Source organism: Adiantum capillus-veneris, chromosome 14, assembly GCF_014529385.1.
Source record: "Adiantum capillus-veneris isolate H3 chromosome 14, ASM1452938v2, whole genome shotgun sequence".
Lineage (NCBI taxonomy): Eukaryota > Viridiplantae > Streptophyta > Polypodiopsida > Polypodiales > Pteridaceae > Adiantum > Adiantum capillus-veneris.
Window position 1 is genome coordinate 66,765,655 of NC_140944.1, and position 27,163 is coordinate 66,792,817.

The following is a 27,163-nucleotide window of genomic DNA, read 5'->3' on the forward strand; positions in this document are numbered from 1 at the left end:
CTGCTCTGGGTGCCAATCTGCCCAGAGGACCTGCAGCAGAGAAGGTGAACGAGATTCTGACAGCACCTCCTCTCTCTCTCTCTCTCTCTCTCTCTCTCTCTCTCTCTCTCTCCCATGCACGTAGCTAACCATGCTTCTTTTTGTGCACATCTGCCACGCTGCTCGCTTCAACCTTACGCACACCAATTGCCAGCTTATCAATGCAAGTCCTTTGCCCGTATTAATTTTTGCTTGGTTTTTGGAGGTGATTCATGTGCTTGAAGGCATTTTCCTTTGATTTCTCATCGTCTTGCCTTAAACCGATCAAGTTATCGCCTCTTAGCTATAACCTGTCCACACCCAACCACTCTCTCTATCATCCTAGACACACGCACGCACGGATTGAGCTATGGCGAGGACAGAAGATGGTAACAACCCGTCCCGTTATGTTAAGCTTGTGAAGGAGCAGGAAGCTTCTGAAGTCATCAGACGAGGCGAGCTCAACCAACCCATACCCGTTCCCGACTTCTTAAGCGCTTCACCAGCTTGCAATCCCCATACAAAGGCAACCTTCATGCGTACAAACAAGCGGATAACACAAATGGAAAGGGAGATGAAAGAATGAAAAGCAGATACGGAAAGATGGTGGAAAGAGAAGGCCAACCTTCTTCAAATGTTCCTCAACGAGGGCGCGCAATGGAAGGAGAAAGAAGACCTCCAAGCAGAGCTACAAGCACTTTAGGCGGATTCACAAGCACTCAAAGAAGAGGTCTCAGCCCTCAAGCGAGAGTTGGTAGATAGAGCAAGCAGAGGACTAGAGGAAGGGGAATTCGAGCCCTTGGTGATAGAGGAAATCAAGGTCTTCAAAGAGCAAGTACGGATGATCAAAGAGGAGGAGAAACAGAATGTGGTAACGACGTCTTCGTCGATGGGTGTGATCATGAAGACACAGAAGAAGGCGGATGAGGCCGAGAAATGGATAGAAGTCGCTAAGAAAGGGAAAGGGAAAGAAACCCACATTTGTCCCCACTCCTACAATCATCAACATGACTCTAGAAGAAGAGCAACGAAGGAAAACTAGGGCTTTGCACATACGAGTAACTGGTCTAAAAGACCGAGATGATGTGGAAGGGGAAGTCAAAGAACTTCTCCGCATGATGAGTAGTGAGGCTACTCATACAAAGGCATGGAGGGTAGGGAAGAAGACACAAGGAAATGGGGAGACTTCAAAGGAGAGAGCTTTAATCATGCGTTTTTCAATCCATGGAGGCAAAGAAGGACTTCTTGAAGAGGCGTCCTACACTAAAGAAAACGGACATATTCCTTGGAGATGACCTCACTCTCACAGCTTGTGCATATGAGAGAGGGAATGCCAGAGATTCAAGCAGCAAGGGAGAAGGGAAAGACGGCCTTCTATAGCGATGGTCGGGTGGTGATTGTAGAGCGGCGCTCCACATGACAATGTGAGACCTATGGGACCACACTCAAAGTTGCCACCTGGAATTGTAATGGATCTATGCGCCTTGATGTGGGTGCTTTTGAGGATAGTTTTATAGGAAGAGACATCATCTTCTACTTTGAGACACATCATGCCCCCAGGCAGTCTATGCCTCACATTAATGGATACAGATAGGAGACAACCTGTAGACAGGAGACACGTTCATAGCCAGAGGGCGGGGCTCAGGAGGAGTGGCAGCGTTATTCAGGGAGGAGTTGCAACCATTGATACATATAGCCCGCAGGGATGAGCAAGCTAGGTACATGTGGGTGAGATTGAGAGCAGAGACAGGTAGATATCTTTACATTGCTATTTACTACTTCCCCCCGAGTACGTCAGTATATGCACCACCCAGAGGACAGTCCCCCTTTTCCATTTTGGATGGTGACATATGGGAGTTCTCTAGAGATGGTGACATCATCATTCTAGGGGACTTCAATGCTAGGACTGCCCATCATCCGACAATATTTTATGATACTTCAGAGGAGATGCTGAGAGAGCTGGATGTTGCAGAGACGGGCCTATCCAGACTATCACAGGATGGGGAGCATACTGAGTATGGACGGCACTTGATAGAAATGGGGACTGCACATGGATTGGCCATCTTGAATGGCCTACAGAGATTTCCCGCTGCGGGAGGTTTCACATGCTTTCCACACACACATGGAGCTAGCACAGTGGATTATGTCATGGCACATCCAAGCCTCATCTCTAGTATCCAAGATCTCATAGTTGGGCCCATACCTGTTGGGGTGGCAGTGGATCATGCTATTGTGTTGTTGACCATCTCTTTCCAGTTCAGTGTAGCACACAGTCCACAGGTAGCAGCCCCTACTCACTACACCTTGAAGCGGGAGACGGATTCTGTATACATAGATGGGATCTACAGACGCCTATGCACAGAGGAGCCAGGGCGACCTCTGGAGCAACTTACTACTATACTAACACAGAAATTACATGATGCAGCAGCAGAGGCATACCCACACCCAGCTTGAGCAGAGACGCCGTTCTGGGAGCATGCCGCAAAACAGCTGGTATGATGACGAATGCCGCGAGACTAGAGCTAGACTTCAGAGGGAGATGCTTTTGGGGGACATCACTCACAGACATTCACAAATGGACTTCCGATGCCTAGTGCGGTGGAAGAAGAGGGCATTTTTGGCTCGCCTAGAACAGGATCTATACCAGCTATTTCTGAGTCAGGATTCACGTGAGGCATGGCGGCTCTTTCATGAGCACTCCCCCCTCCCTGCCATTACCCCTACAGAGGCCTGGGGCCAGTACGCATCATCTCTGTACACAGTTCCTGGACAGCCGCCGCTTCCCGACCCCCCCGATCCATGCCCACACACACGTGCTTTTTTCATTGCTGAGATGGTGAAGAAGGCCATTGACAGGATGAGGACTGCGAGAGCATATGATCATGATGGCTTAGTGGCTGAGCATTTCATGCATGCTAGAGATCTACTAGCAGAGCTTATAGCAGTTATGTTTAACCGTGCCATGTGTGCGGGCTTGCCTGATACTTGGAGCCTATCTACTATTGTACCTATTTTCAAGTCAGGAGACCCCATGGAGCCTGGGAATTATCGCACTATCATGATTGGACACACATTGGCACAGTTGTACGCATCCATTCTTGAGCAGCAACTGAGTAGATGGGCAGAGAGGGAGGGGATACGCGCAGCCGCGGGCCGGCAGGGTTCAAGAGAGGTTTTTCTACTCTTGACCATATCTGGACACTCAGAGCCATCATTGAGGAGGGCAGATTACATGGGAGACGGATCTATTGTAGCTTTGTGGTCTTCCGCAAAGCATTTGACATAGTACCCAGAGCTAGATTGATGCACAGATTACAGGAGATGGGGGTACCCACATAGCTCATTTGGGGGGTTATCGCATTATACAGGTTAGTAGTGGGGCATGTACTCACCTTAGAGGGTCTATCTACACCGGTTTATTCCACTATTGGGGTGAAGCAGGGCTGCCCGCTCTCTCCTACTCTATTTGGTATGTATGTGGATGAGGTTTCTGACTACATTGAGAGAGATGGTGACAGAGGTGCACAACTGGCACGGACATGGATTCCACTATTGTTATATGCTGATGATATTGTGTTGATCTCTGACTCTCTAGAGGGGATGCAACGTCACTTGGATGCTTTGCGTAGGTTTGCCCATGAAAGTGGTTTGTCTGTCATTATCCGAGCAGAGCTAGCTGCCCCCTCACTAGTGGTTGAGGCACTCACCAGATCTGTCTCCTTCATACGCCGCATGTGGGAACTTCCCAGAGAAAGATATGCCCTCCTTGCACTTGAGTCCTCTCGACAGTTAGCCATGCAGGGAGATACAGCGTGCTGGTATGGGGAGATGACATCATGGTTTCAGGCGCATGGGTTCAGCCCCCTTCCAATACTCACTGGATGCACCCTCTCTGACTCTTACACAATCCGAGATCACCAGGAGGACATGGATACAGCCAGTACAGGAGCTGGGCGAAGATGCATTTCTACAGAGAGCATCTTCTCCAGCTTACAGAGGACGGTTTTGTGACGAGGCCCAGATACATGGACACCCACTTGTCTCATGGGATACAATGTGCTAGTGGCCAGATACACACATCTTCACACGAGCTGCGGATCAAGACTCGGAGATACAGCGGAGTACGAGCAGAGGCCAGGACATGCCCCCTGTGTGACATGGAGCTTGAGAAAGAGTTGCACTACACATGCCACCGCCCCATCTATTATGAGATACGAGGCTGCTTCCACTGCTTGTTTAGAGAGGGATTTGGACCACTCTCCAGAGTCATGGAGCACGGGGATCAGAGATGCTTGGGTTTGTTTATGCTTGAGCTGTGCAGACACAGAGAGAGCCTGACGAGAGGACAGGCTAGGTAGTCTCAGAGACAGATTGTAGACTTCTTTAGAGCAGACGCTGGACACCCGGAGGAGCTACCACCACAACAGAGCTGGTTGCCTTACACGAGAGGCACACTGATCGATCGAGTGACCGAGATGGGGAGATCCGGACGCCCACGAATGCGGAGGACTACACAGCATCGACGAAGGCTGCATCAGAGGATCCGGATTACTTTGGCCCGACATGCACGACACCCGGTCAGACTACTGACCATGGAGGAGATTGATGAGATCCGCCAGCGACCGATGCTAGATCTCTTGTGATTTAGCTATCCCAGCTAGCTGCTTAGTTCACACCTAGCAGTTTAGGATTCCATAGCATAGTATTCTTATTTTGTCATTTTGTTACTTTTGTTACTCTAACTTTGTATCAGATCCTCCGCATTGTAACTTTCTGGTCTCATAGGTCAATCTGGCCTTTTGAAGGCATTAATATAACATTTCATTTCATTTCATTTCTTTGTGTGTGTGTGTGTGTGTGTGTGTGTGTGTGTGTCTCTCTCTCTCTCTCTCTCTCTCTCTCTCTCAGTAGATGAGCTCACCCAGATTCTGACAGAGACGCTACATGATGCAGCATTAGAGGCATATTTCCACAGCCAGCCTACAATCTGGGAGCATGCTTCAGAACAGTTGGTATGACGAGGAGTGTAGAGAGACGAGGATCAGATTACAAAGAGCGGTGATGAGTACTACTACACATAGATCGTCACGGATTATCTTCCGCCGCCTAGTGCGACGAAAGAAGAGGGCTTACCTATCTCAATTAGAGCGTGATCTGTATCAGTTGTTTGTGAGTCAGGACTCTAGTGAGGCATGGAGGCTGTTCAATGAGCACTCTCCACCGGCAACCATCACTGCCAGAGAGACATGGGGGGAATATGCTACATCTCTTTATAGAGCATCGGGGGTGGCCATCTTTGCCTGACCCTCCAGAGGCATGCCCAAAAACATGTACTTTCTTTACTGCTGAGAGGGTAAGAAAAGCCATCGACAAGATGAAGATAGGAAGAGCACATGATCATGATGGTCTAGTAGCAGAGCACTTTATCCATGCCAGAGATATGCTTGCAGAGCCTCTTGCTATGATGTTTAATAGAGCCATGTATGAGGGGTTCCGTGAGATTTGGAGTTTGTCCCCTACTGTGCCTATCTTCAAGCCGGGAGATCCCATGCTTCTCGGGAATTACCAAACCATCTTGGTTGGTCACACTCTGGCTAGGCTATATGCATCAATTCTTGAGCATGAGTTGAGTGGATGGGCAGAGAGAGAGGGCATACGGTCAGCAGGACAGCCAGGGTTCAGGAGAGGTTTCTCCACTCTTGACTAGATATTGACACTCAAAGCCATTATTGAGGAGGGTAGACACCATGGCAAGAGGATATATTGTAGCTTTGTGGATTTTCGCAAAGCCTTGTTTCTCAACTCTTGACTAGATATTGACACTCAAAGCCATTATTGAGGAGGGTAGACACCATGGCAAGAGGATATATTGTAGCTTTGTGGATTTCCGCAAAGCCTTTGATACAGTGCCAGAAGCCAAACTCATACGCAGATTGCAAGACATGGGGGTGCCCACAAAGCTGATATGGGGGATCTAAGCTTTATAGAGGACAATGGTAGGACAGGTACGCACTACTCAGGGCATGTCTGACATGGTGCACTCCACCATTGGGGTGAAGCAGGGTTGTCCCCTATCTCGGACTCTCTTTGGGATATATGTAGATGAGTTTTCAAAGTATGTACATACAGAGGGTGATAGAGGTGCTCAGCTTGCAGGGACATGGATTCTATTGCTATTATATGCTGATGATATTGTGCTGATCTACGACTCTCCAGAGAGAATGCAACATCATTTGGATTCATTGCATGTATTTGCATGGGACAGTGGATTGTCTGTGAACCTTGATAAGATCAACGTAATGGTGTTTTAACACCATGGCCCAGTGGGTAAGGAGGTCCGCCCCCACTTTTACATATGGTCGAGAGACTGTGGGTATGCAGACACATACACTTATCTTGGAGTAGTTTTCGGTGGTCCATTATTTTCTCTTAGGTGTGCAGCAGATGCGCGATTGACCATAGCCTATGCAGCATTGGGGAGACTTGAGAGGATATGTTCGCAGGTTCAGTTCCAAGAACCTCGGACAAAGCTTTGGCTCTCTGACACTTTGGTCACTTCAGCCATGCTATACGGAGTGGAGATATGGGGCCCCTCAGTTAATCATCATAGGAGAGATGGAAATATTGATGGATGGAGATGTATGGAGAAGCCCTTGGTGTCTATGATTTCTTGGATGATTAGGGCCAAGGCCTCAGCACCACATGACATTGTTAGGGCAGAGCTCGTTGCTCCTCCATTGGTAGTGGAGGTACTCACTCGATCAGTTTCATTTATGCATAGCACTTGGGCTCTCCCTAGAGACAAATATGCTCGATTAGCACTAGAGTCTTTGGGGCACCTGGCATTGCAGGGAGATAGATCATGTTGGTATGCAAAGATGGCATCTTGGTTTTAGTTACATGGCTTTGGTATGGGCTGGCTACCCCCATTTCAATACTCTCTGGATGCACCCTCCATCTCCCTCACTAGGGCAGAGATTACCAGGCTCATCAGACAGGATTTGATTCAGTTGGATACGAAGAGGACATGGATACAACCTACAGATGAGCTAGGTACGAAGATGACTTTCTATAGAGAGCATCTTCTCCAACTCACGGAGGATGGTTTTGTGATCAGACCAAGATACATGGATACTCATCTATCCCACGGGATATGATATGCTGTTTGTTAGATACGCACATCCTCACATCAGCTAGAGATCGAGACAGGCAGATTTAGAGGAGTACCCGCTGAGTCCAGGATTTGTCATGTGTGCCAAATAGAGCCAGAGACAGAGCTACATTACATATGTCACTGCCCAATATACTATGAGATACGAGGCCGCTTTCACTGTCTATTCAGGGAGCGTTTTTGACCACTTTCTAGAGCCATGAGATACCAGGATCAGAGATGGGTCGGATTATACTTACTGGAGATTCGCAAACATAGAGATGACCTCTTGAAGGGGGGCACAATGAGAGAGATCTAGCGACAGTGGAAGATTACAGATTTCTTTCAGTCACACATGGAGGAGTTCGAGTAGCCCCCACAGCGTAACAACACCAAAGGCATACTGCTTGATCGGGCGATAGAGTTGGGGCGGTCCCGTCGCCCACTTATGAGGGGGCCCTCTCGATATCGACGCAGATTGCGACAGAGGATCCATACCATATTGGTGCGACATAGGAGCCGTCCCGGATAGTGATGTATATGTATATGATGCCTCGACTGTCAAAGAGCTCCATTGCATTGTATCAGCCCACCCTTTGTACTTCCTATTTCCTTTGTATCAACTTTCAACCCACCCCTACCCACTATTTTCTTTTCAGCTCTTTGTACTTTTTGTACCCAGACCCAATATTAGATTCACCACGTGTAACTTTTAGGTCTCATAGGTCATTTTTGCCTTTTGAAGACGTTAATATTATATTACATTTCATTTCATTTCATTTCTCTCTCTGCTATGTTGTTAGTTAGTTTGTTTTGTTATGTGGTTAGTTAGTTTATTTTGTGACTATGACTATGTATCAGATCCACCACATTGTAACTTTCTGATCTCATAGGTCACTTTGCTTTTTGAAGACGTTAATATAACATTTCGTTTCATTTTTGCGAGAACAACGGCTGTACGTAAGAGACCTCTGGAGATGCTCAATGCCCTATCATCCATTACGTACATCTGGAGATGCTCAATGCCCTATCATCCAGAGAAAGTACAAAAGCGAGGTTACAATGTTCAGGCTATGTAAACATCAAGGTGGTATGTACTATGAGTATAAAATAAATCAAGGGGGGAGGGGGGAGTGCATAATCCCATGTGATGTGGGCATGATCCATACTGAAAACATTTGACGACCTCCCATGTGTGAAGAAAGACGGGTCCACAAAAGAAGCTTCCTCAAAAGGGATATTGTGTACTTAGAAAAGGATGGAGGGGCTCCATCATCGCTCAACGAAGGACACTGCCACTCCCGAGGATCCCAGTCTAACCAAACAACGGGCTTTCCTTGCCAAATCCAAAGTGGTGCCTCCTGAGGAGTGAAAATAGGGTCAACACATGATTGAAGTACACCCACCAATCTTGATGAGAAGGTAAAAAAGTTTGTCCCCCCATGAAGGCATTCCAATCAAGATTGGGGATGAGTGATCCAAAGAGGCAGAGCAAGGCTTTACTTGCCAAGATTATAGTATGCAGAGCCTTGGAAACAGTTTTTGCACCATACTTTGTCACATATCTCTCCTTCTTTTGGCGCTATAGATACTGCTGGTGTTTGGTGCCCGACCATCAGATTTTACTTCACAGATGCACCTTTGGATAGGTCCTGTGAACATTTATGTGTTGATTGCTATGGATTTGGAAGGAATTACGTCTTGCTTTGATTCGACACCCTCCTTGTGTCGAGGAGGTAGAGAGGCAGCCACTTGTATGCAATGCATATGTGAAAAATTCAGAAGGGAGTCAACAGGGAAAAGGACTCGTAGTGCCTCGGCTAGATGGGATGATGGGCAAGTAGGCTCTTTACACCGTTGGTCAGATACTTCCTGACTGCCTGTATGACAAAGATTGATGAGGCTATTTGAAACGAACGTAGGAGTGGATCTCCCAGCTACATGGACCGCCTACAGACACGCGTCGAACGAACCTCCCGACCATAGCCACCATCCGGCAGCTCCCCCGTGCTGGGGCCAACGTCGAGGACGTAGGCGTGCACCTGTAAGACCGAGCGTCCCATACCACCCGGCCTCACCTCCTCGAGGTGACCTCGCGCACTCCTAGCCTCACGGGCTAACCACTGGCACTCTGCTAGTGGTGGTCGATAACTGCAAATGAGGCCTTGGCCTCCCTTTTATAATAATGGCTGGCCACACTGGCCGGGTTCACACTACGTCCGCCCGGACACTGAACGCCCATCCCGACAGTGTTTGGGCTGGATCCCCTCTTTCATGAGCGGGACATAACATACTTCCCCCCTTAAGAACCATTGATGTCCTCATCAATGAAGTGGGGATACTGAGCTTTCAAAGCCCTAACTGGTTACCAAGTAGCAAACCTTTCAGATTGACCCTTCGATTTAATTAAGTACTCGTCATAAGCCTTTTGGCGTGAATGACGGGTATGATGATCTAAAACTGCCTCTGGTTCTCGAGGAATATACTCAGTTTGCATATCTTGCCATACATTTTCCTCGATAGGCACAACAACGTCGGCTTTGCCCAATTTTACTTTAAGGCGGCTGACATGAAACACTAGATGTACACTAACATCCGAAGGAAGAGCCAATGTATAGGCAACTTGACCAATTTTCTTTGTGATCAAGAATGGACCACAATATCTAGCTGAAAGCTTATAATGCTTTCCCGTTTGCATAGTCTTGGAATCCTTGGGTATCTTCAGATAGACCTATTGTCCCACATCTAGAGTCCTTGAAGATCTCTTTTAATTAGCATAAGTAGTGACTCGATCACGAGCCGTTCTTATACTATCCTTAGCCAATTCGAGCATTTCTTGCATGTCATACAGGAAATCACGAGCTTGGTGTTCCTTGACTTTTTCTAAGCCAATAGCAATTGGGGATTTAGGCTCAAATCCATACATCAGCATGAATGGGCTAAATCTAGTGGCAAAATGCTTGCTACTATTATAGGCAAACTCTAAATGTGGAAGATACCTTTCCCAATCAGACTGCCTGTGAGAGACATAGGCTCTCAACATGTCTTCTTAACGTCTAATTCATCCTCTTAGTTTGTTCGTCGGACTCGGGATGGTCAGAAGAGGACATACTCAACTGCGTTTGAAGATGAGCAAACACACCTCGAACTTTGTATGTCGATCACTGATGATATCCTCTGGCAGACCATACAGCTTATAAAGCTGATCGACGACTAAAACCACCAACTCATGGCTTTTTACTGTCGACTTCGTTGGTATGAACTTTGCCATTCTGTGAGTCTATCGACCACAACCCAAATAGCGTCATTGCCTCGACTAGTATTTGGCAAACCAACGATAAAGTCCATGGAAATACTCTTGCCACTTGGCATCTGGGATTTCCAATGGATGTAGCAGGCCAGCTTTCCTAAGGCGCTCTGCCTTATTGACTTGACACTGAGCGCATCTCTTCACATAGCTCTGTATGTAAGAGCGCATCCTTGGCCAATAGAAATATCGCTTGATCAAAGCCAAAGTTCTCTAGATGCTTGGGTGCCCAGCACTAGGAACATGGTGGCATTCACACAAAATCCTTTGTCGACACGCAGACTTTACCATTTCTGAACAATAGTCCACCTTTAATGGAATATTGTCGCTGTCTCGTCTCTCCAGCACGAGTCACTTAGGTCTCCGGATCACCCAAGCCTGTACGCGAGTCATGTGCCGCTTCGACCTCGTTTCATACCTTGCCAAAATGGCCATCGGAACAACATAGCCCTGGGAGAAAGATAGAAAGCCGTCGAAATTTCAGCCATAGACAAAGCATTAACCTCAGGAATCCTGCTGAGCGCATCGACAACTCGATTGCTGGATCCTTTTCTATAATGGATCTCAAAGTCAAACTCTTGCATAAGCTCAACCCATCTAGCCTTCCGGCCTTTGAGATCACCCTAATCACAGACGTAGTGCAAGGAGTGATGACGTGTCCATGCAACAAACGTAGAGCCGTACAAGTAGTGTCGCTATCTCCTCAAGGCGTGGACTATGGCGTAAAGCTTCTTCTCAACGTTGGATAACGCATCTCAGCATCAGAAAGTTTCTTACTTTCAAACGCAACAGGACGTCCATCCTAGTATAATGCCACACCAATGGCATAATCACTAGCATCCGTTTCAACCACAAACGGTTTGCTAGGATCCACAATGTGCAATATTGGCGCAGTTGTCACCAAGTGCTCTAGTGTCCGAAAGCTCTCGTTGAGACGCTCATTCCAGACAACAGGGGGGTTACCTTTACGATGAGGACCAGAATTCTTCGGCCCTTTCACCCCTGCTTTTAAAAGTTGCGTAAGCGGAGCAGCAACTTCAGAGTAATCCTTGATATACTTGCGAAAGAAGCCAGTAAAGCTTAAAAAGGACTTTACTTGGCGCACATTCTTCAGAATGGGCCAATTTCGCACTTTATCCAACTTTTCAGGGTCAACGCGAATTGCATCGCGAGTAATGATGTGACCCAAGTACAAAAGCTCTTTCTTGAAGAATTCACACTTGGAAGCCTTGCATAAAGCTTCTCAACTCTCAGTATTTCGAGAACAGTGCGTATATGCGCTAGGTGCTCATACAAACTTCTGCTGTAGATCAAGATATCATCGAGAAATACAACAACGAAGCTACCTAAAAATGGTCTCAGCAGATCATTCATCATCTGCTGAAACGTAGCTGGAGCATTGGTCAAACCAAAAGGCAAGACCAAAAACTCATAGTGACCATAACGTGTATGGAAACCTGTCTTAGGAATATCTTCCAGTTTGATTCGTATTTGGTGATAGCCTGATCGCTGGTCTATCCGCTCCATGGAGCCGATCTATCAGATCGTCCGTACTTATTCTTAACAGTGAGCTTATTCAACCCTTTGTAATCCACGCATAAGCGCATAGTGTTATCCTTCTTTCGAGAAAGTAACACTGACGCTCCACTTGGTCGAACAAACCTCTGTCGAGATAATCTTTCAGCTGCCGCTGAATCTCGTCCTCCTTAGTTTTACTAAACCGATAGGGTTGCTTTGAGAAGGGCTGACTACCAGCCACCAACTCAATGCCATGATCTACTCCTCTCGAAAGTGGCAAGCCAAGAGATAGATCATCAGGAAAAACATCTTTGAAATCAGTCATGATTTCTCGGATAAGGTTGGATTCGTCGGAATCCTCAAGTTCAACAGAAGAACATGAAACATTTTTACGAAATTCAGTGACAGAAGTACCAAGCACTAACGAATCAAACCAAATAGATGGTACACATTGATAAAAGTCAACATCTGAAGACTTTGTATCTTTATACATTTCCAAAGCAGTAACAACTGGTATTGCAAAACCATTATTTACAATATTCTGATTTACCAAGCGACACAGATACATGAGGCATGTGCTGCTTAATAAAAACGAGAGAGTGATGTACATAGTCTATATACAATGAGTCTTTTTTATCATAAAACCAACATTTGCTCTGTCCAGGCACATGATGTGGAAATCCAAGTTCTCTTTGTAATCAGCCAGCTCAAGCGACAAATCTGGAACCATCCGATTCCCTACATCCGTGTCCTCGCCATGAGCCATCTTCACGCGATACTCATGGTCACTGTCCCACGTCCGCAGGCTCAGTTTTTGCACCAATTTTGCATCCACAAAATTGTGTGAGGTTCCATTATCAAGGAGTACGGTCACGTCGTGACCATTAATCTTCCCAGGGAAACGGAGAAAATCGTGCTTATCAAACACTTTGGTGCCAAAAGTACAATTAGTGTATGAACTGTGCGCTAAATGATGGATTTCAACTTGAATGAAGCAGAGTTACTTGAGACCTCGTTAATCTGAACCGAAGGACAACCTTGCGGTATCTTTGTCTTCTTTTTGGGGCAATCCTTGATTTGGTGACCCGTCTGGACACATCCGAAGCAAACCTCCTTCTTCACTGCATTAGCAACTGAAGCATTCTTGGCTTTCTTCTTCTCCTAAGAAGATCTCGGCGGTGATTTGGACTTATGCTGGAATCGGGGTCGCTTCCTCGAAGCGCCCTCACCAGATTGATAGTCTGCAGTGCTTTTCTTCTCATAATTCGCTCCATTTATCAAATGGAACGTCGTGGCCTTTGCCACTACATCCTCGACATCAATCGGGGCTTTGTCCTTGATTAAGGCCCAACGGTAATCTTCATGCAAACCCAGCAAGTACATGTGCACAGCGTGCATGGAATCCACCTTGCAGAAGGTGAGCGCTTCTTTGAAAGCTGTCGTACACTTATCAAAAGATAGAGCTTTCATCGAAAGACTCTACAATTTGGTGTAAGCTTTTAAAGGATCCATTTTGGTGAAATCCCTCTTGAATTTCACACAGAAGTCAGCCCACTTCGTACGCTTCTGTGTCATGTTGTGCCACCAGGTAAGTGCCTTACTGCGCAGATAGAGACGAATCGTCTGAATCCTCCATTCTTCATACTCCCCATGGAGATCAAAACACGTGGTGCACTGGTGCAGCTAGTTATTTACGGCTAGTTCCGTACACCCCTTCTCTTCCCTTGAGAAATTTGTAGTTTTGTACGGAATCGTGGCAGTCGGACCACCTTGTGAACGCCCAAAAGCAGCAATCTGCATCCGCAATTGCTGGAGATGGGCTTCGCCCTCGGAAATTCGCGCAGTTGTCGATTGAGCCGTATTTTCCAGAGCGATAAGTCGGGGACTAAGCCCTTGCACAACCCCTTCGAGAGAGGCCAAGCAAATGTTCGTCTGAACTTTGGTGTTTTCCAAAGCGGTAACACGTTGGTCGAAGCTTTGGAAGGTACTTGTAATCTATGTGTATAGAGCATGCGTGAATGGAATTTGAACATTACCTTGCGCTCGTCACGTTGCACATCCGAGCTGGAGGAATCCATGGCGAAATCCGTGAAAAATTGAAGGTTTCACACAAAACTGGGGCCTTTTCTGCACTTTTCGGTCACAAAAAGTCGAACTTCGAGGAGCTATACACGTTGGCGTGAGCTCCGAAGGCGAGCAGGTGGTGGTGAGAGCGCGTGAGCGCGAGCAGATGGGAGAGAGCAAGCTAGAGAGAGGAGCAAGAGAGGCAAAATTGAGTTCTCTGTAAGCTTTGCAAGTTTCTGTAAGCGAATTTCAATAATGTGCAGGTTTGAAACTGCACCTTACAAAAGGTCCTGGCCATGTTAAAACAAAAAGGCCATTTAATAAACTAAAAAAGCGTTTAAAAAAACATCCTGCGTTGGAAAGAGGTGTAGCAAACAAGCAGGGACGTGTGTGGAGAGAGAAAGCACCACGCGTGGCAAATCTGCCCCTATCTATGAGCATTGCGGGTCTGTGCCAAGCATGTGACTAATTGCCAGGCTGGAGCCAACTCAGATCCTTACGCTGGAAAAAAAAAAGTATTTGCCAGTGCTTTGTCTTTCCACGCTTGCAGAGACAGTCCCTACTACAGAGAGGGAGGTACTTCTCTCTCTCTCTCTCTCTCTCTCTCTCTCTCTCTCTACGCTTCACACAGAGGAACATTACACACAGAGAGATTTGAAAGGGTACAGTATGCTGAATTTCAATTTAAAACCAACAATTTATTAAATAATCCTCCGATGTCCATTGAAAATCAATAGAATCCGCCAAAAAACTCCGGTTTTCAGCACTTGCACCTACTAGGGTAGAGGAACCAGTTTAGAGGCGCTAAGATCTTGGCGCCTCTAGCTCCAGCTATACAGAGACATTCTAGGCGGGGGAGGGTGCATCTGATGCGTCGTGACCTCGCGCATCTGCAGCAAAAGACGGCAGCACGATCGCTTCCTTACAGCTCAAACGCGACAGGGATTTCGAAATCCTTTGTAACAAAAGGGGGGGCGAAATAGAAGACAATTTTGGGGGGTAATTAGAGGCACGAACGCTAGCAAGGATTGAACCGTCTCAAGCACGAATAAGAATTGCCCACGTCTGCTCTAAACTGTCCCGCCTTGGGCTGCTTGTGTATCTAAATTGGAGCCTACTATTGTTAAACAAAAGGGGGGGGATCGGTCCTTAAAAAGACACCCGGTTTTTAACTGGCTCCTCTACCCTAGGTTGCTGAATTTTATAAAAAATCAGCAAAAAGCACATCAAATTTCACCCGCTTCCACATATGAGAAGGAAAAGCAATTAATTAAACAACAATTTTATCAAAAATTGCATGAAACAATGATTATCCAACTTGAACTAGTCTATAGGTGTGCACACAGTCCTTCCCGTAGCCAAGCCAGCTCTGATACCATGAAATGATAGTAGGAGTGGATCTCCCGGCTACACGGACGTCTACAGACACGCGTCGGACGAACCTCCCGACCATAGCCACCATCCGGCAGCTCCCTCGTGCTGGGCCAGCGTCCCGAGGACGTAGGCGTGCACCTGGAAGACCGAGCGTCCCATACCACCTGGCTTCACCTCCTCGAGGTGACCTCGCGCACTCCTAGCCTCGCGGGCTAACCAATGGCACTCTGCTAGTGGTGGTCGATAACTGCAAATGAGGCCTTGGCCTCCCTTTTATAATAATTGCCAGCCACACTGGCCGGGTTTACACTACGTCCGCTCAGACACTAGACGCCCGTCTCGACGGCGTCTGGGCGGGATCCCCTCTTCCATGAGCGGGACATAACACTATTCCACCTCCTTCCTCTCTAGACAAAATGATTGTCCCAATGGACTCGTGGTCGAGTGTCAATAGAGCCATCTAGGCCACCTCGTAGAAAATTGCGTACAAGGCGCCTCAACCCTGCCATGATGCCAGAGTGAAGAGATCTGGCGAACCAAGACGTCGCAAGAAGAACTTGATTCACCACAAGGGCTCTGCCAGCCAAAGATGAATGCAAGGATGACCAATGGCAAAGTTTCTTCTTGATAGACTATAGTACGGGTGCAAATAGTTGCGCAACTGACACATTAATGCCTACATGGGAACCCAAATATCTGCATGTCTGCCCTCTAGCCTCTAGGTAGCCAGGTGAAATTATCCTCTGTACTCTGCTGACAACCCTTATCCACTCCCACGAGAAAACCAAAAGACTTGTGTGCCAAATGATGAGCGCACCACTGGCCAAGCAAAAGGTAGCAAAAGCATCTCAAAGATTGGTCAAGGTTGGTGCGTCATATCGTACAAAGAGCTTAGTGTCATCTAGGTACTCTTGATCCAATAAATTTGGTGAGTCATCTCAATTGTAGAATCTTGTGGTGCAAGAAGAGAGACATGCCCTCATCAAAAAACAAAAAGAAGTAGGCTGCCAGGGGACAGCCTTGTCGGACTGAACGTGATGGAGGAAAACACTGTCCAATGTGGCCTCTAATCGTGACAGCACTAGAAGCCGTACGGTATAAGGCAGATACACCTCTAATCCATTGCAAGGGGAAATCCATCCTGTGAATAGCCCTTCAAAAAATTCCAATATACTCTATCATAAGCCTTCTCAAAGTCAAGAAGCATGAACGCTATAGGCTGATCTGTCTGACGAGCCCACTCGGTTGCATCATAAAAAGTAAAGATGTTAGTCAAAATATAACGATCCTGCACAAAACCTATCTGTGAAGTACGGATGAGATCGGGCATAAAGGGTTTCAAGCACACTTGATGATACAAGCAAAGATCTTATACACGGAAGACATGAGAGTGATCGGTGTCCATTGTTGGAAGGACGATGTATCTTCGCCTTTTGGCATAAGAGAAATAAGTCCCGAACACATAGATGCTGGAATCTCTCCTATGTCAAATATGTGTTGTAAAACTGAAAGGATAACGGGCCTCGGTGCATCCCAAGATTGCAAAAAGAACTATCTAGTCAACCCATCCTCTCCTGGACAAGGGGCACCAGCTAGGCCAACTACTACGTCATGCATCTTTTGCATAGAGAAGGGGGCTAGTAACGTATGGCACATAGGCTTTGTAACCACAGGCTGTACATGAGACCAAACCTCTTCTCTGGCATGCGGGAATATCATCAGTAATCTGATCAACAGTAAACAAATGCTCAAAATAATATGAAGCTATGTGAAGGATCTCATCGAGGATCTGTGTGTAACCCCCCCCACCACCCCACGCTCTCTCTCTCTCTCTCTGACACACACACCAACTAGAGATTGAGGCAGGGAGAGCTGCACATGTCCCCAGAGTAGAGAGGATATGCAGACTTTGCACAACAGACATTGAGAGTGAGGAGCATTTTGTATGCAGATGCAGAGCATATGAGGAGATCAGAGGCAGATACCCGACCTTGTTTGCAGATCAGTCCACCTTACATCAGATTCTTGAGTCCAGAGACCAGCGACAGTTCGGCCGCTTCCTCATAGAGGCACAGCAGCACAGGGACTCTCTCCTTCAGACATCATCAGTCGTGAGAGACGAGCGCCAGACACAGCTCACAGACTTCTTCCAGAGGGACACAGTAGTACCACCATCCGAGACTACTCAGAGAGGAGTGACTCTACAGCAGGCTGAGGAGGTCCGAGCTCGCAGGCATCCACGTCCCCACGGACGTAGGGCACCCCGACTTCACCAGAGAGAGATTCAGGAGATTCAGGAGCGCTACTACAGATCTCTAGAGGAGAGACGCATCCGGGCTTTTGCAGACCCAGCCGCCATCCTACGGGGATTGTTCACACCTCACCCACCCATGCATCATGTCTTACACCCTGATTACGGGACTGGATGGAGCTAAAGCTATGATAGCACTTTCTCTCATGATTGTATATACCCCAGCATATAGGATTGCATTTTTTCCCTGGTTTAGAGCTCCACCCCCCCCTACCCTTGTACCATCTCCCTTCTCTCCCAATCATTACACAGGATAGCTATTTTTTGCTTTGTACCTTTTATCCTTCACAGGATATCTAGAGGACACTTACCCCCCAGTACTTTGATTTGTCTCATAGGCCGATTTCGGCCTCTTATGGACGTAAAAAAATCTTTCTTTCTTTCTTTCTTTCTTTCTCTCTCTCTATTTACAGGTTTCATGTCATAAGAACTTTGTGCCAGTAAGTTGCAGGGAATCCAGATAGTAGTATTTGGTTCCATTTGATGTTTTCAGGCTTTTGGGTGTGCAGAAAGGCCAATTTCAAAAGACTTTTTTTGACATTTGGTGGTGAAGCTCTAAGAGTTTCAACTTAAAGTTGGTCTTTGACTTGCTTACAGGGTGTTACAAAAATAAAATATTTGACGGATGGTGTCTTATTGAGAGAGATGATGGAAGACCCCCTTTTGGTTAGATACAGGTACGCCTCTTAAGTTCCCAGTTATGATATGGTACTATATGTGTGATATACTTCAGGAAATCAGAGGTTTTGTTGTCCCTAGAATCTAGCATTTCTCTTTCCTCATGCCTACTTCTGTAGAATTTACAGCTGTCATGCTACAACGATGGGTGTCCTGTTAGGCATGCTTTATAATTCTGATGTTTGACATTCCAAGAGATTTTATTAATGTTCCCAACGATTTTGGTGTGTGAGGTAGTAGACTTCACTCTTCAGATTTCAAAAGGCTGAAAAGAAGTGTTTGCACCTGTGCCCATTTCATAGTGTTATAATGGTGGATGAAGCTCATGAACGCAGCATATCAACAGATATACTTCTGGGTCTTTTGAAGAAGGTCAGTGTGTTTGCTTGTGCAAGTTCAGACCTTGTTTTACTTTAGGATTTCCAGAATTAACGCTTGGATTTCTTTAACAGGTTCAACGACGAAGACCAGAACTACGCCTAATCATTGCATCTGCAACGTTGGAGGCACGATCAATTGCAGCTTTTTTTGACACAAGGTAAAGTTGAGGAGTCAGTTTTACCTTTTCACTATCAATGTGATATTAGAATCATGGCTTGAGGCTAGGTCCCAAAAGCCCCAAAAAGAATTGTGACTAATTATACCACAATACCTTCCTGTTGGTCTTGAAGCCGCGCAGTTGTTGGGATTGCCTCCCTAAGTTTCCACTTGATAAACGAGCTAACAGACAAAGTACTAAGAGCTAGTCTCATGTGTCAGCTGCATGGAATCTTAGTACAAGTGAGTCAGGCGGGGGATCGTAGCATTTTATGAGATAATGATCGACGGAGTATTGATGTATGAGGGTTTTTCTGCATCAGTTTAATTCATCGCAAGGGGAAATAGGACTCCCCAGTGGATGAGGAGATCAAGACCTATGTACATGGGATTTTGCAATATGTGACTCTTAGAGATACCTGGTGACTACTCTCAGATCCTTTTAAGTTTTTTCTCCATGAGAGAGGCTGCAAATGCCACTCACACAAAGATATGGAGCATTGTGTGTTGCCTCTAGACCTTGTGACTACTGCCATAAGCTTCTTCCAGGCCACCTTTATAAATTGTGGCCACCCTATCTAGATTAGATACAAACATATATATCGAACAAATTTGCATGCCTTTTCAAAATTTGGCTACTAAGAATTTTGGTAGTCTACTAACTCAGGAGAGGCGTAGGTTAGAGGAGGACAGGAAGGGGGTGAAGGTGGGCTGGTTGTCACTAGAGAGGAGGGAAAACAAAGGAAGGGAGTGGAGGCTTTAAGCAACCCTTAAACATCTAGGTGACGCCGGGTATTTTTCATGATTGTCTTGGTGAAGCTCTGTGGGGACCCTTTGATGTAGAGGCACCCCTTTATGGCAATGCCCAGTTTGTACTCTGTGGTGACCAGCAGTAGCTCTTGCTATTATCCATGCTCATCTAGCCCCATGGCAGTCCCTGTTCTGTCTGTAGGATCAGTGACAAAAAGGATCTATGTGAGAGGCTTGGGGCCTTTATGAGGAGCTTTTGTAAATTGGCAAGCACCAATCTGTGGTGGCTTAGTTTGTGAAGACTGCTGATCTCTACGGCAAGGACAAAACCTTCCAAATGAAGCACTGATTTGGCAGCCTTGAGTACTTCAATTCCTTAATTCACTCTCCACAAACATTGGGAAGTACCTTTTTTGCGAAACCATGAGGGTTTTTGACTCAAGATTGAGATCACAGGGATATCAGCCAACTTGGCGACAACTGAAGTGGTAGGTTAAGGTGACTTCAAGTAGGTAAGCCTGCCTTCCCATCAAGAGCATCTGGTATCTAACCACACTATGGTGCCAAGGTCTCCCAGTTTTTGAAAATAGGCTAATCAGAAGGCTCTGTAGTGTAAAAACCCTAGTAAAGTAAGCCTTCCCCAGAAAAAAATGATGAAAAGGTTACATGAGCTTTGATGGGCAGAGGAAGTAAGAAACCATCAGTTTAACGAGGCAGAATGCAAGGAGGGTGAGGGCATGAAGGGAAGCAGCAGCAAGCGGAAGCTAATTTTTATTTCTGAGACCGTCTGGGTTGTATCCACAAACTTCATTTGTAGCATTGGTGTCCATAGGAACTGTAACATAGTTTCTATAAAAAGCAAGTCAGTAACGGACCATGTAGAAGTCCTTGGCCCTTCTGCACCAAGATTAGATAGGTGGATTGAATAGTTCTGAAAAGTTGTTACACAGTACTGGAGGGGTGTATCAGATTTTATGCTGACAATACTTTATGCAGTTGGTTTTGAAAATGCAACACACAGACGAGCTTTTTTCTTTGCCAAGTGGACATTGATGATATTTGGTTGTGATATTCAGTGCAGAACGGCGATCACAGTCTCAGGCTATGGATCTAGTGTTTCCAAGTAGAAAACCTGCCATTTTATCTATCGAGGTCTTTGACTTGGACACGAAATATTCAGTTTTTCTCTCACTGCATTTTGTCAACAAGTATCCTACTTCACGATGATACTGAACTTTGTGAGAGTTCTATGACCCAGGGAAAAACGTTTACAGTGCAAATATTTTACACAGAAGAGCCAGTGAGTGACTATGTCAGGGATGCTGTGTCAACCGTAAACTCGATACATAAGCTGGTATGTCCTCTCTAACAAAACGTGCAGAATTTTCTTGAAAATGTGCGGTCGGTCGAGGTGATAAGACGCATAATTTTGGGCTTATTCCCTCTTAACTTTCAATGAATTTGAAATTTGGCAAATTTTATGATCGTCACAAAATTAATGTCAATGCATGCGTAGTACAATCAGAATATTTGGAGTGCGTCCTTTCCCCTTGGTATCGTGGAAGTAGAGATGAGAAGATCTCCATCAGAACAATGTAGACATCTTAGTTGGCAGTTGGATTATTTTTTTATTTTTTTTCCGAGAAAAGGATCCTTTTATTAGTTAATGAAACTGCCCTCCTCTACAAGAGAGGACTACAACAATCATGCTGGGGAGACTCTCCCAATGAAAAAACAACATATATACAATGAGGCTAGATCAAGGGATGGGAGGAGGGAAGAGCCACACAGGTGGACGGTAGTGCCATCTAAGCACACCCTGGACCATGGTGAAAAATAGCCCAGGACGCCAAAGTCGAAGGAAAGCCTCTCTGCACTCCCTCATGTGGTCGGAAATGCCCTGGAGTCTCTCAAACTGTCCTTTGAAAATATGGACCAACCAGCTCAAGCCAAAGGTCTCTCTGCTGGTGGTACACGGCGGGCCTCAAAGATGCGGAAGCAACCCCGCCAGTTGAACCAGAGTGTCAGGCCATTGATGAGCTCCCAACACACCTCTCTCTCACTGCACCACTCCTGTGGAGTAAGCTCTGTGGCAGGCTGGAGTGTAGGTCGCCCCCGCTGCATCACTATCATCCTGCTGGTGGATGATAGCTCAAACTAAAGTGCCGGGCCCATGAGAGTGGACCAAGCAGCTGCCCCCCAAGTGTACTGCCGAGCCGTGGAAAGAGCGAGCATCAGCCAAAGAACACGTAGCCACACTTGCTGTGCCAAGGGACACTCCCAAAGATAGTGACGCTGACTCTCCACAAGATGGTCACAAGGTGTGCATGAGGACGAGAGACCACTATGCACAAGCCAGCTCCCAACTGTTGTAGCTCTGTGTGCAACCAGCCACTGAAACAAAGTGACTCGCCTATGCAGTCTGGAGTCCCACAACCTCTCCCAAAAAGCTGCCAAGAACTCAGGTGTGAGACCCTCCTCCTGCCAATGAGGTGCTGCAGCAGGGCGAGCCTCTCTCTGTGCTGCCAGTATGTGACGTCCTAGTCGAACAGTGTACTGAAAGAAAGGGACACCTGGGTGGTGGCTGCAGAAGAGATGGGGTCCCTCCAAAGCCACTCTCCAGGATCCCACTGTACTCGTGCCATTGGACAGCACTCCCAAGCCCACAGTCACCAATGTCCAGTCTCAAGAGCAGCTGGGTCAGGATCGATGACACAAGTCCTCCCACAGATGCCCACCACTCGGATCCTCTGAAAACAATACTTTGCCACTTGCGGGGCCTCTACTGCAACTCGTTGTAAGTGTCCCTCACCCTGTAGCTCGAAAAACAGGGAAAGGAACAGTCTTTGAGCAAGCCCGAAGAGAGATGAGAACCTCCAGTCGCGTGAAGGCTCCCATCCATCTAGGCGCTGCTGACTCGAGAGGCGTGAGCCACTCAGCTGGTACTGCCTCTGAGATGTCCTGGCACATGCTCTGCACCCCTCTCATGCCCTGTAGCTGAAAGCCTTGTAGCTCCTCAGACAGGCCTAAAAACTGTAACCAGTCACCTAAAGAGCGTGCTGGACCCGCTGCCATGGAACCCCACGAAACATGAGGCCGACTACCAACGAAGTGACCTCTCTGGTTGCAAACCATGGGGTTCCAAACAAGGGGCTGTCGTAGGCGCTCCTCCGTGCAAGTAGGCTGACGTTGCTCAAGGCCTCGCCGCAGGTGCTCCCAAGATCAAAGCAATCCCACAGCGAAGCGATCCTCTAGTCTCCTGCTCAAACCAACTCTGCGCATCTCTGTGAAGATCCATCTGGTCGAAGGTGCCAGGGCCTCCTGCCTGAGGCACCCTAGCACGAAGCCGTTGTAACAAGAACTCCTTTCAGGGCTCCTCACCTGGAAGAAGACCTCGGACGATGAACTTCCCCAGAAGGGCTCTGCTCTGCTGTGCTGGGTCTATGATCCCTAGCCCTCCCTGTGAACAAGGAAGAGTGATGACCTGCCAAGCCACTTTGGCCCGGGCTGTCAGTGTGTCTCCCCTTGACCAAAGGAAATTCTTGATCAGCCGCTCTACTTGGCTAATACAAGAACTCCAGAAGATCGAGCAAGAAGTGATGTACCACATAGTAGCCAACAGCACCTGGTTGGCCACTACAACTCTGCCAGCCAAAGAAAGTCGTGAGGAGCTCCAATGTAACAACTTCCTCCTGATAGACAGGAGGAGGGGAGCACTCTGCTGCTCTGGAGACAAATCCAGACCAACCTGACAGCCCAAGTACCTAACTGCAGTCCCTGGGGGAATCCACTTGAAACCCTCACCTGGCATCCAATCGGGCACATGAGCACTACCAACCGAGAAAGCCATTGTCTTTCTCCAGTTGATCAGCGCGCCAGATGCACAACAGAAGGTCTCAAGAGCCTGCTCACATCTGTGAAGGTTGGCCTCCTGGCCATCCAAGTACAGGGCTGAGTCGTCAGCAAACTCAGCGTCCAATAACTCATCCCCTCGAATAGGGAATGCTAAGCCCCGTAAACCAACCTGTTGCGACACCAAAAACCTGCACATCGCCTCAGCATAGAACAGAAAGAGGAAGGGGGCAAGAGGGCAGCCTTGTCTGACCGAATGTGTGAGCATGAAACGATGATCTCTACCTCCCGACAAAAGTACCTGACTCTGTGCCCGTCTGTACAAAGCTGACACCCCTATGATCCAAGCATCTGAGAAGCCCATCCTGCGTAGAGTGCCCTCCAGAAAGTCCCAGTCAACTCTATCGTAGGCCTTCTCAAAATCGAGAAGAACAATCACCAGATCTTCACCACGGAGCCGCGCTAAGGCGGAAGCCTCCCAAAAAGTAAAGATGTTGTCAAGGATTATGTAGGCTGAGTTGAGGATGGTGATGGGGCACCAATGTCGAATCTCATCCAAGGAGCCACCCTCCTTGGAAATGAGGTAGATCAGACCCTCGAGTACTCAAGCTGTCAAGCATCTCTCTTGTGGCGAGCCTGTTGTAATTGCTCCTCCAACCAAGGACTGTCTGAATGGTGCTCCTGCATCCTCTACAAGGAAGCAACGCCCCATCTGAGACGCTGCTCCTCCTCTCTCGCTACAGCCAGGCGAGCCAAAGACTCCTGGAGAAAGAAACGACTAATCTGAGCTAGTCCCGAGGCCACTCTGTCAGAAGGAGAATCCTGCATGTCCAAGCTCTCTGTCCAGAGAGTCTCTACTCGCTCTCTGAGTGCAGAGTCCAACAAGACCCTCTCAGGGATGCGTAGCATGGTGCTCCCCCTCCTCTGTCTGTCTGCCACTGTGAGGATGACTGGAGCATGGTCCGAGAAGGAAGTCCCTGCCAGGATATCAATTGTCCCACCCAAGTCACTCAAATGGTCACTAGTGTAGAAACTATCTATCCGCGATAGATTCACTCCTCCCATTCTGCGGTCCGAATGAGAGAAGGCCAGGCTGTTTGTTGGCCTCACAAAACCAGAGTGCTGCCACACATCCGAGACCCTCAGAGTCATACAAAACCTCTCCGAAGCTGCCAGCTCAACTCTGTGCACAGTAGCATGGCTATCACCAATCCTGTCAGAAGGATCCTCCAACATGTTGAAGTCACCCCCTATGCACCACTATTCTCCCTGCAGCAGAGACTCAACAATTTGTGACCAAAACTCTCCTCGTGCACTCGCCACATTGGGCGCATATATGTTCAGGAAGCCCACAAGGCAACCCTGATCGGCCCCTCTGACGCTGAAACTGGGGCCCACCAAGTCCCTGCACGTTCCATGAGACGATCCTCATGGGGAGTGAGAGAGAACAGATGTTGCCGCAACAGCTAAACGTGCTATCTTCTAGGCTAGCTTGGATAGGGAGTAATCCGCATCCGAGCGTCCTCTAGATAGGCATGACTGCAACGAGTGCGTGGCCCAAGCCTAAAGCAACCTCCTATGTCCAGGAGTCCTCATGAATGTGTACATAGCATGGCAAGCACTGCATATAAGCAAAGAAGTGAACCACAATGTGTCTACATCCTGCTGTATCTGGAGGGGTCACCGCAAACTTGGCCAATGGCCACAAAGTCTAAAGCATGTCTGTGACTCACAGGTCTCCCGTGTGGTGAGAGAACTCTAGGACCTGTGTATGCAACCACTCCAACACTGAGTCGAGAGTCCACTCGGTCTGGTCCCTGCCGCAAAGGGGAAAAGTGAAGCCAACCGCTGAGTCCAGGGCCTCTATCCCCCTAGCTACAAGGAACAGTTCATGAACCCTGAAGCAGGCTGCCTCATGGTCTGTTGAGGGGTCGCCGAGAAAACGAGTAAAGTCGTAGTCCAAGAAGTCTCATCGGTGCCGAATGTCGAAGCTCGTCAGACTACGAGGGACTGCTGCAAAGGGAGACGTCTGTACCTGTAGAGCGGGTCGCAAAAAAGGTGTCCCTCTCTCGCCAAGCCACTTGTGGCAAAGGTGCTGCCAAGAGATCTCCTAGCAGCCGGAGATGGCCTTGCCCCCTGGTTCGACTATGGAACTGGAGCGGGAGGGGGGGGGAGAAGAGGGGAGGGGGTTGCTCGCGGCAGAGGTAGAGGGGCGACGGGAGCAGGAGGCGGGGGGGGGGATGATGAGGAGGAGGGGAACTCTAGGGGGGGAGGGGCTGTCGAGGGTGAAGCTGAGGTGGGGGCTGGAGCAGGCAACTCATCCTGCTCAAGAGGACCGAAACGGTTCCCCGTGGGAACCAAGTGCTGCTGGGTAGGCGCCCAAGGACCACTCTGAGTGCGAGGCTGTCGCTATGGCCCCTACCGTCGTCGACCACGAACCTACTGCCATCCCTCCTCCACTGGAGCCCGAGGCTCGTAAGGTGGCTCTGCATGTGTGCTCTGTGTCTCTGTCTGTGGCTGCTGGCCAGCCCTTGCAGGCTAGGGCTAAGTCTGTGGTGAAGGTCGAGGCCTCCTCCGTGGACGTGCCTTCGCAAGATGGCCCATATGTCGACAAATGAAGCACTGGTTCGGGAGGCCCGAATACTCCACGCTCTGTCGAAACCAACCCCCACTCACCCGAGGCAGAAGAATGACCTTCGGGAGAATGTGAGTGTCCCTGACCAGAACGCGAACTGAGGGAATTCCAGCCGCCTTGGCAGCTACTGAGGTTGCCGTCTGAGGTGTCTCCAAGATAGTCCCAATCACTGAGCCTATCTCGGACAAAAGTGGTAGGTACTCCCTCCGTAAACCAGGAAAGCAGACAGAGATGGGGATGTCTGCCTCCTCTACCAAAACATCCGAAGCAAGGTCAAAACCATGTCTCCACTGTCGAAAGTGGGCTCGAGCTGCTCGAATGGTCAATGGACTCATGACGATGACCTTGGACGCCCTCTCGGGGGTCACGAACTCGATTTGGTAGTAGCCTCGTCTGAGGATATGAACGTCCAAGATCTTGCCCACCTCTGCGAGAAGGCGGGCCTGGAGAAGATCACGCAGCTCTCCTCTGTTGGGTCTGGTACTGAGGATCTTGCAAATGACAGAAGTCGCCTGCAGCAGGCGCTCTACCTCTGCGGCTAGGCTTGCTTGCTCTGTCGGTGATAGAGCAGGTCGAATGGTGGGCTCAACAGGGTCGGGCGAAGGGGCTTCAATGGCGTCCGTCTCTGGCGGAGCTTGAGGCTCTATCTGTGTCTACTGCTGTGGCTGGAGCGCAAGGGGGGGGGGGGGGGGGGGGGCACGGTAGCGTGAGGCAACGCACGGGGTGGGGGCGGGACAGCAGGAGCGAGCGATAGACTCCTTGGCCTTTTTACCTGGGAGTTGAATTATTATTGTGGAAGCATCCAAAACCAAAGGGTGGAATGCCACAGAGGGTAGTATGTGATAAGGACAGTCAAATAAAGCTTATATCTATTAGAAAATTACAACACACACCCATGTCAATAGACGCGAGTACGCACACACACACACAAACACAAATATACGAACGTCAGATTGAATTACTTATGGA

General features: G+C 48.0%; 1 protein-coding gene across 5 annotated transcripts in view; it reads left to right on the forward strand.

The window, feature by feature from the left end:
• LOC147442542 (RNA helicase family protein) overlaps positions 1–27,163 on the forward strand; it is a 211,826-nt gene that overhangs the window by 121,463 nt on the left and 63,200 nt on the right. For all 5 annotated transcript variants that reach the window (XM_086528698.1, XM_086528699.1, XM_086528700.1 and 2 more), the window contains 5 exons: positions 18,340–18,419; positions 18,723–18,792; positions 18,873–18,958; positions 20,784–20,859; positions 20,966–21,061. In XM_086528698.1, the coding sequence (XP_086384824.1) occupies positions 18,340–18,419; positions 18,723–18,792; positions 18,873–18,958; positions 20,784–20,859; positions 20,966–21,061 (408 nt within the window). The remainder of the gene's footprint in view (positions 1–18,339; positions 18,420–18,722; positions 18,793–18,872; positions 18,959–20,783; positions 20,860–20,965; positions 21,062–27,163) is intronic.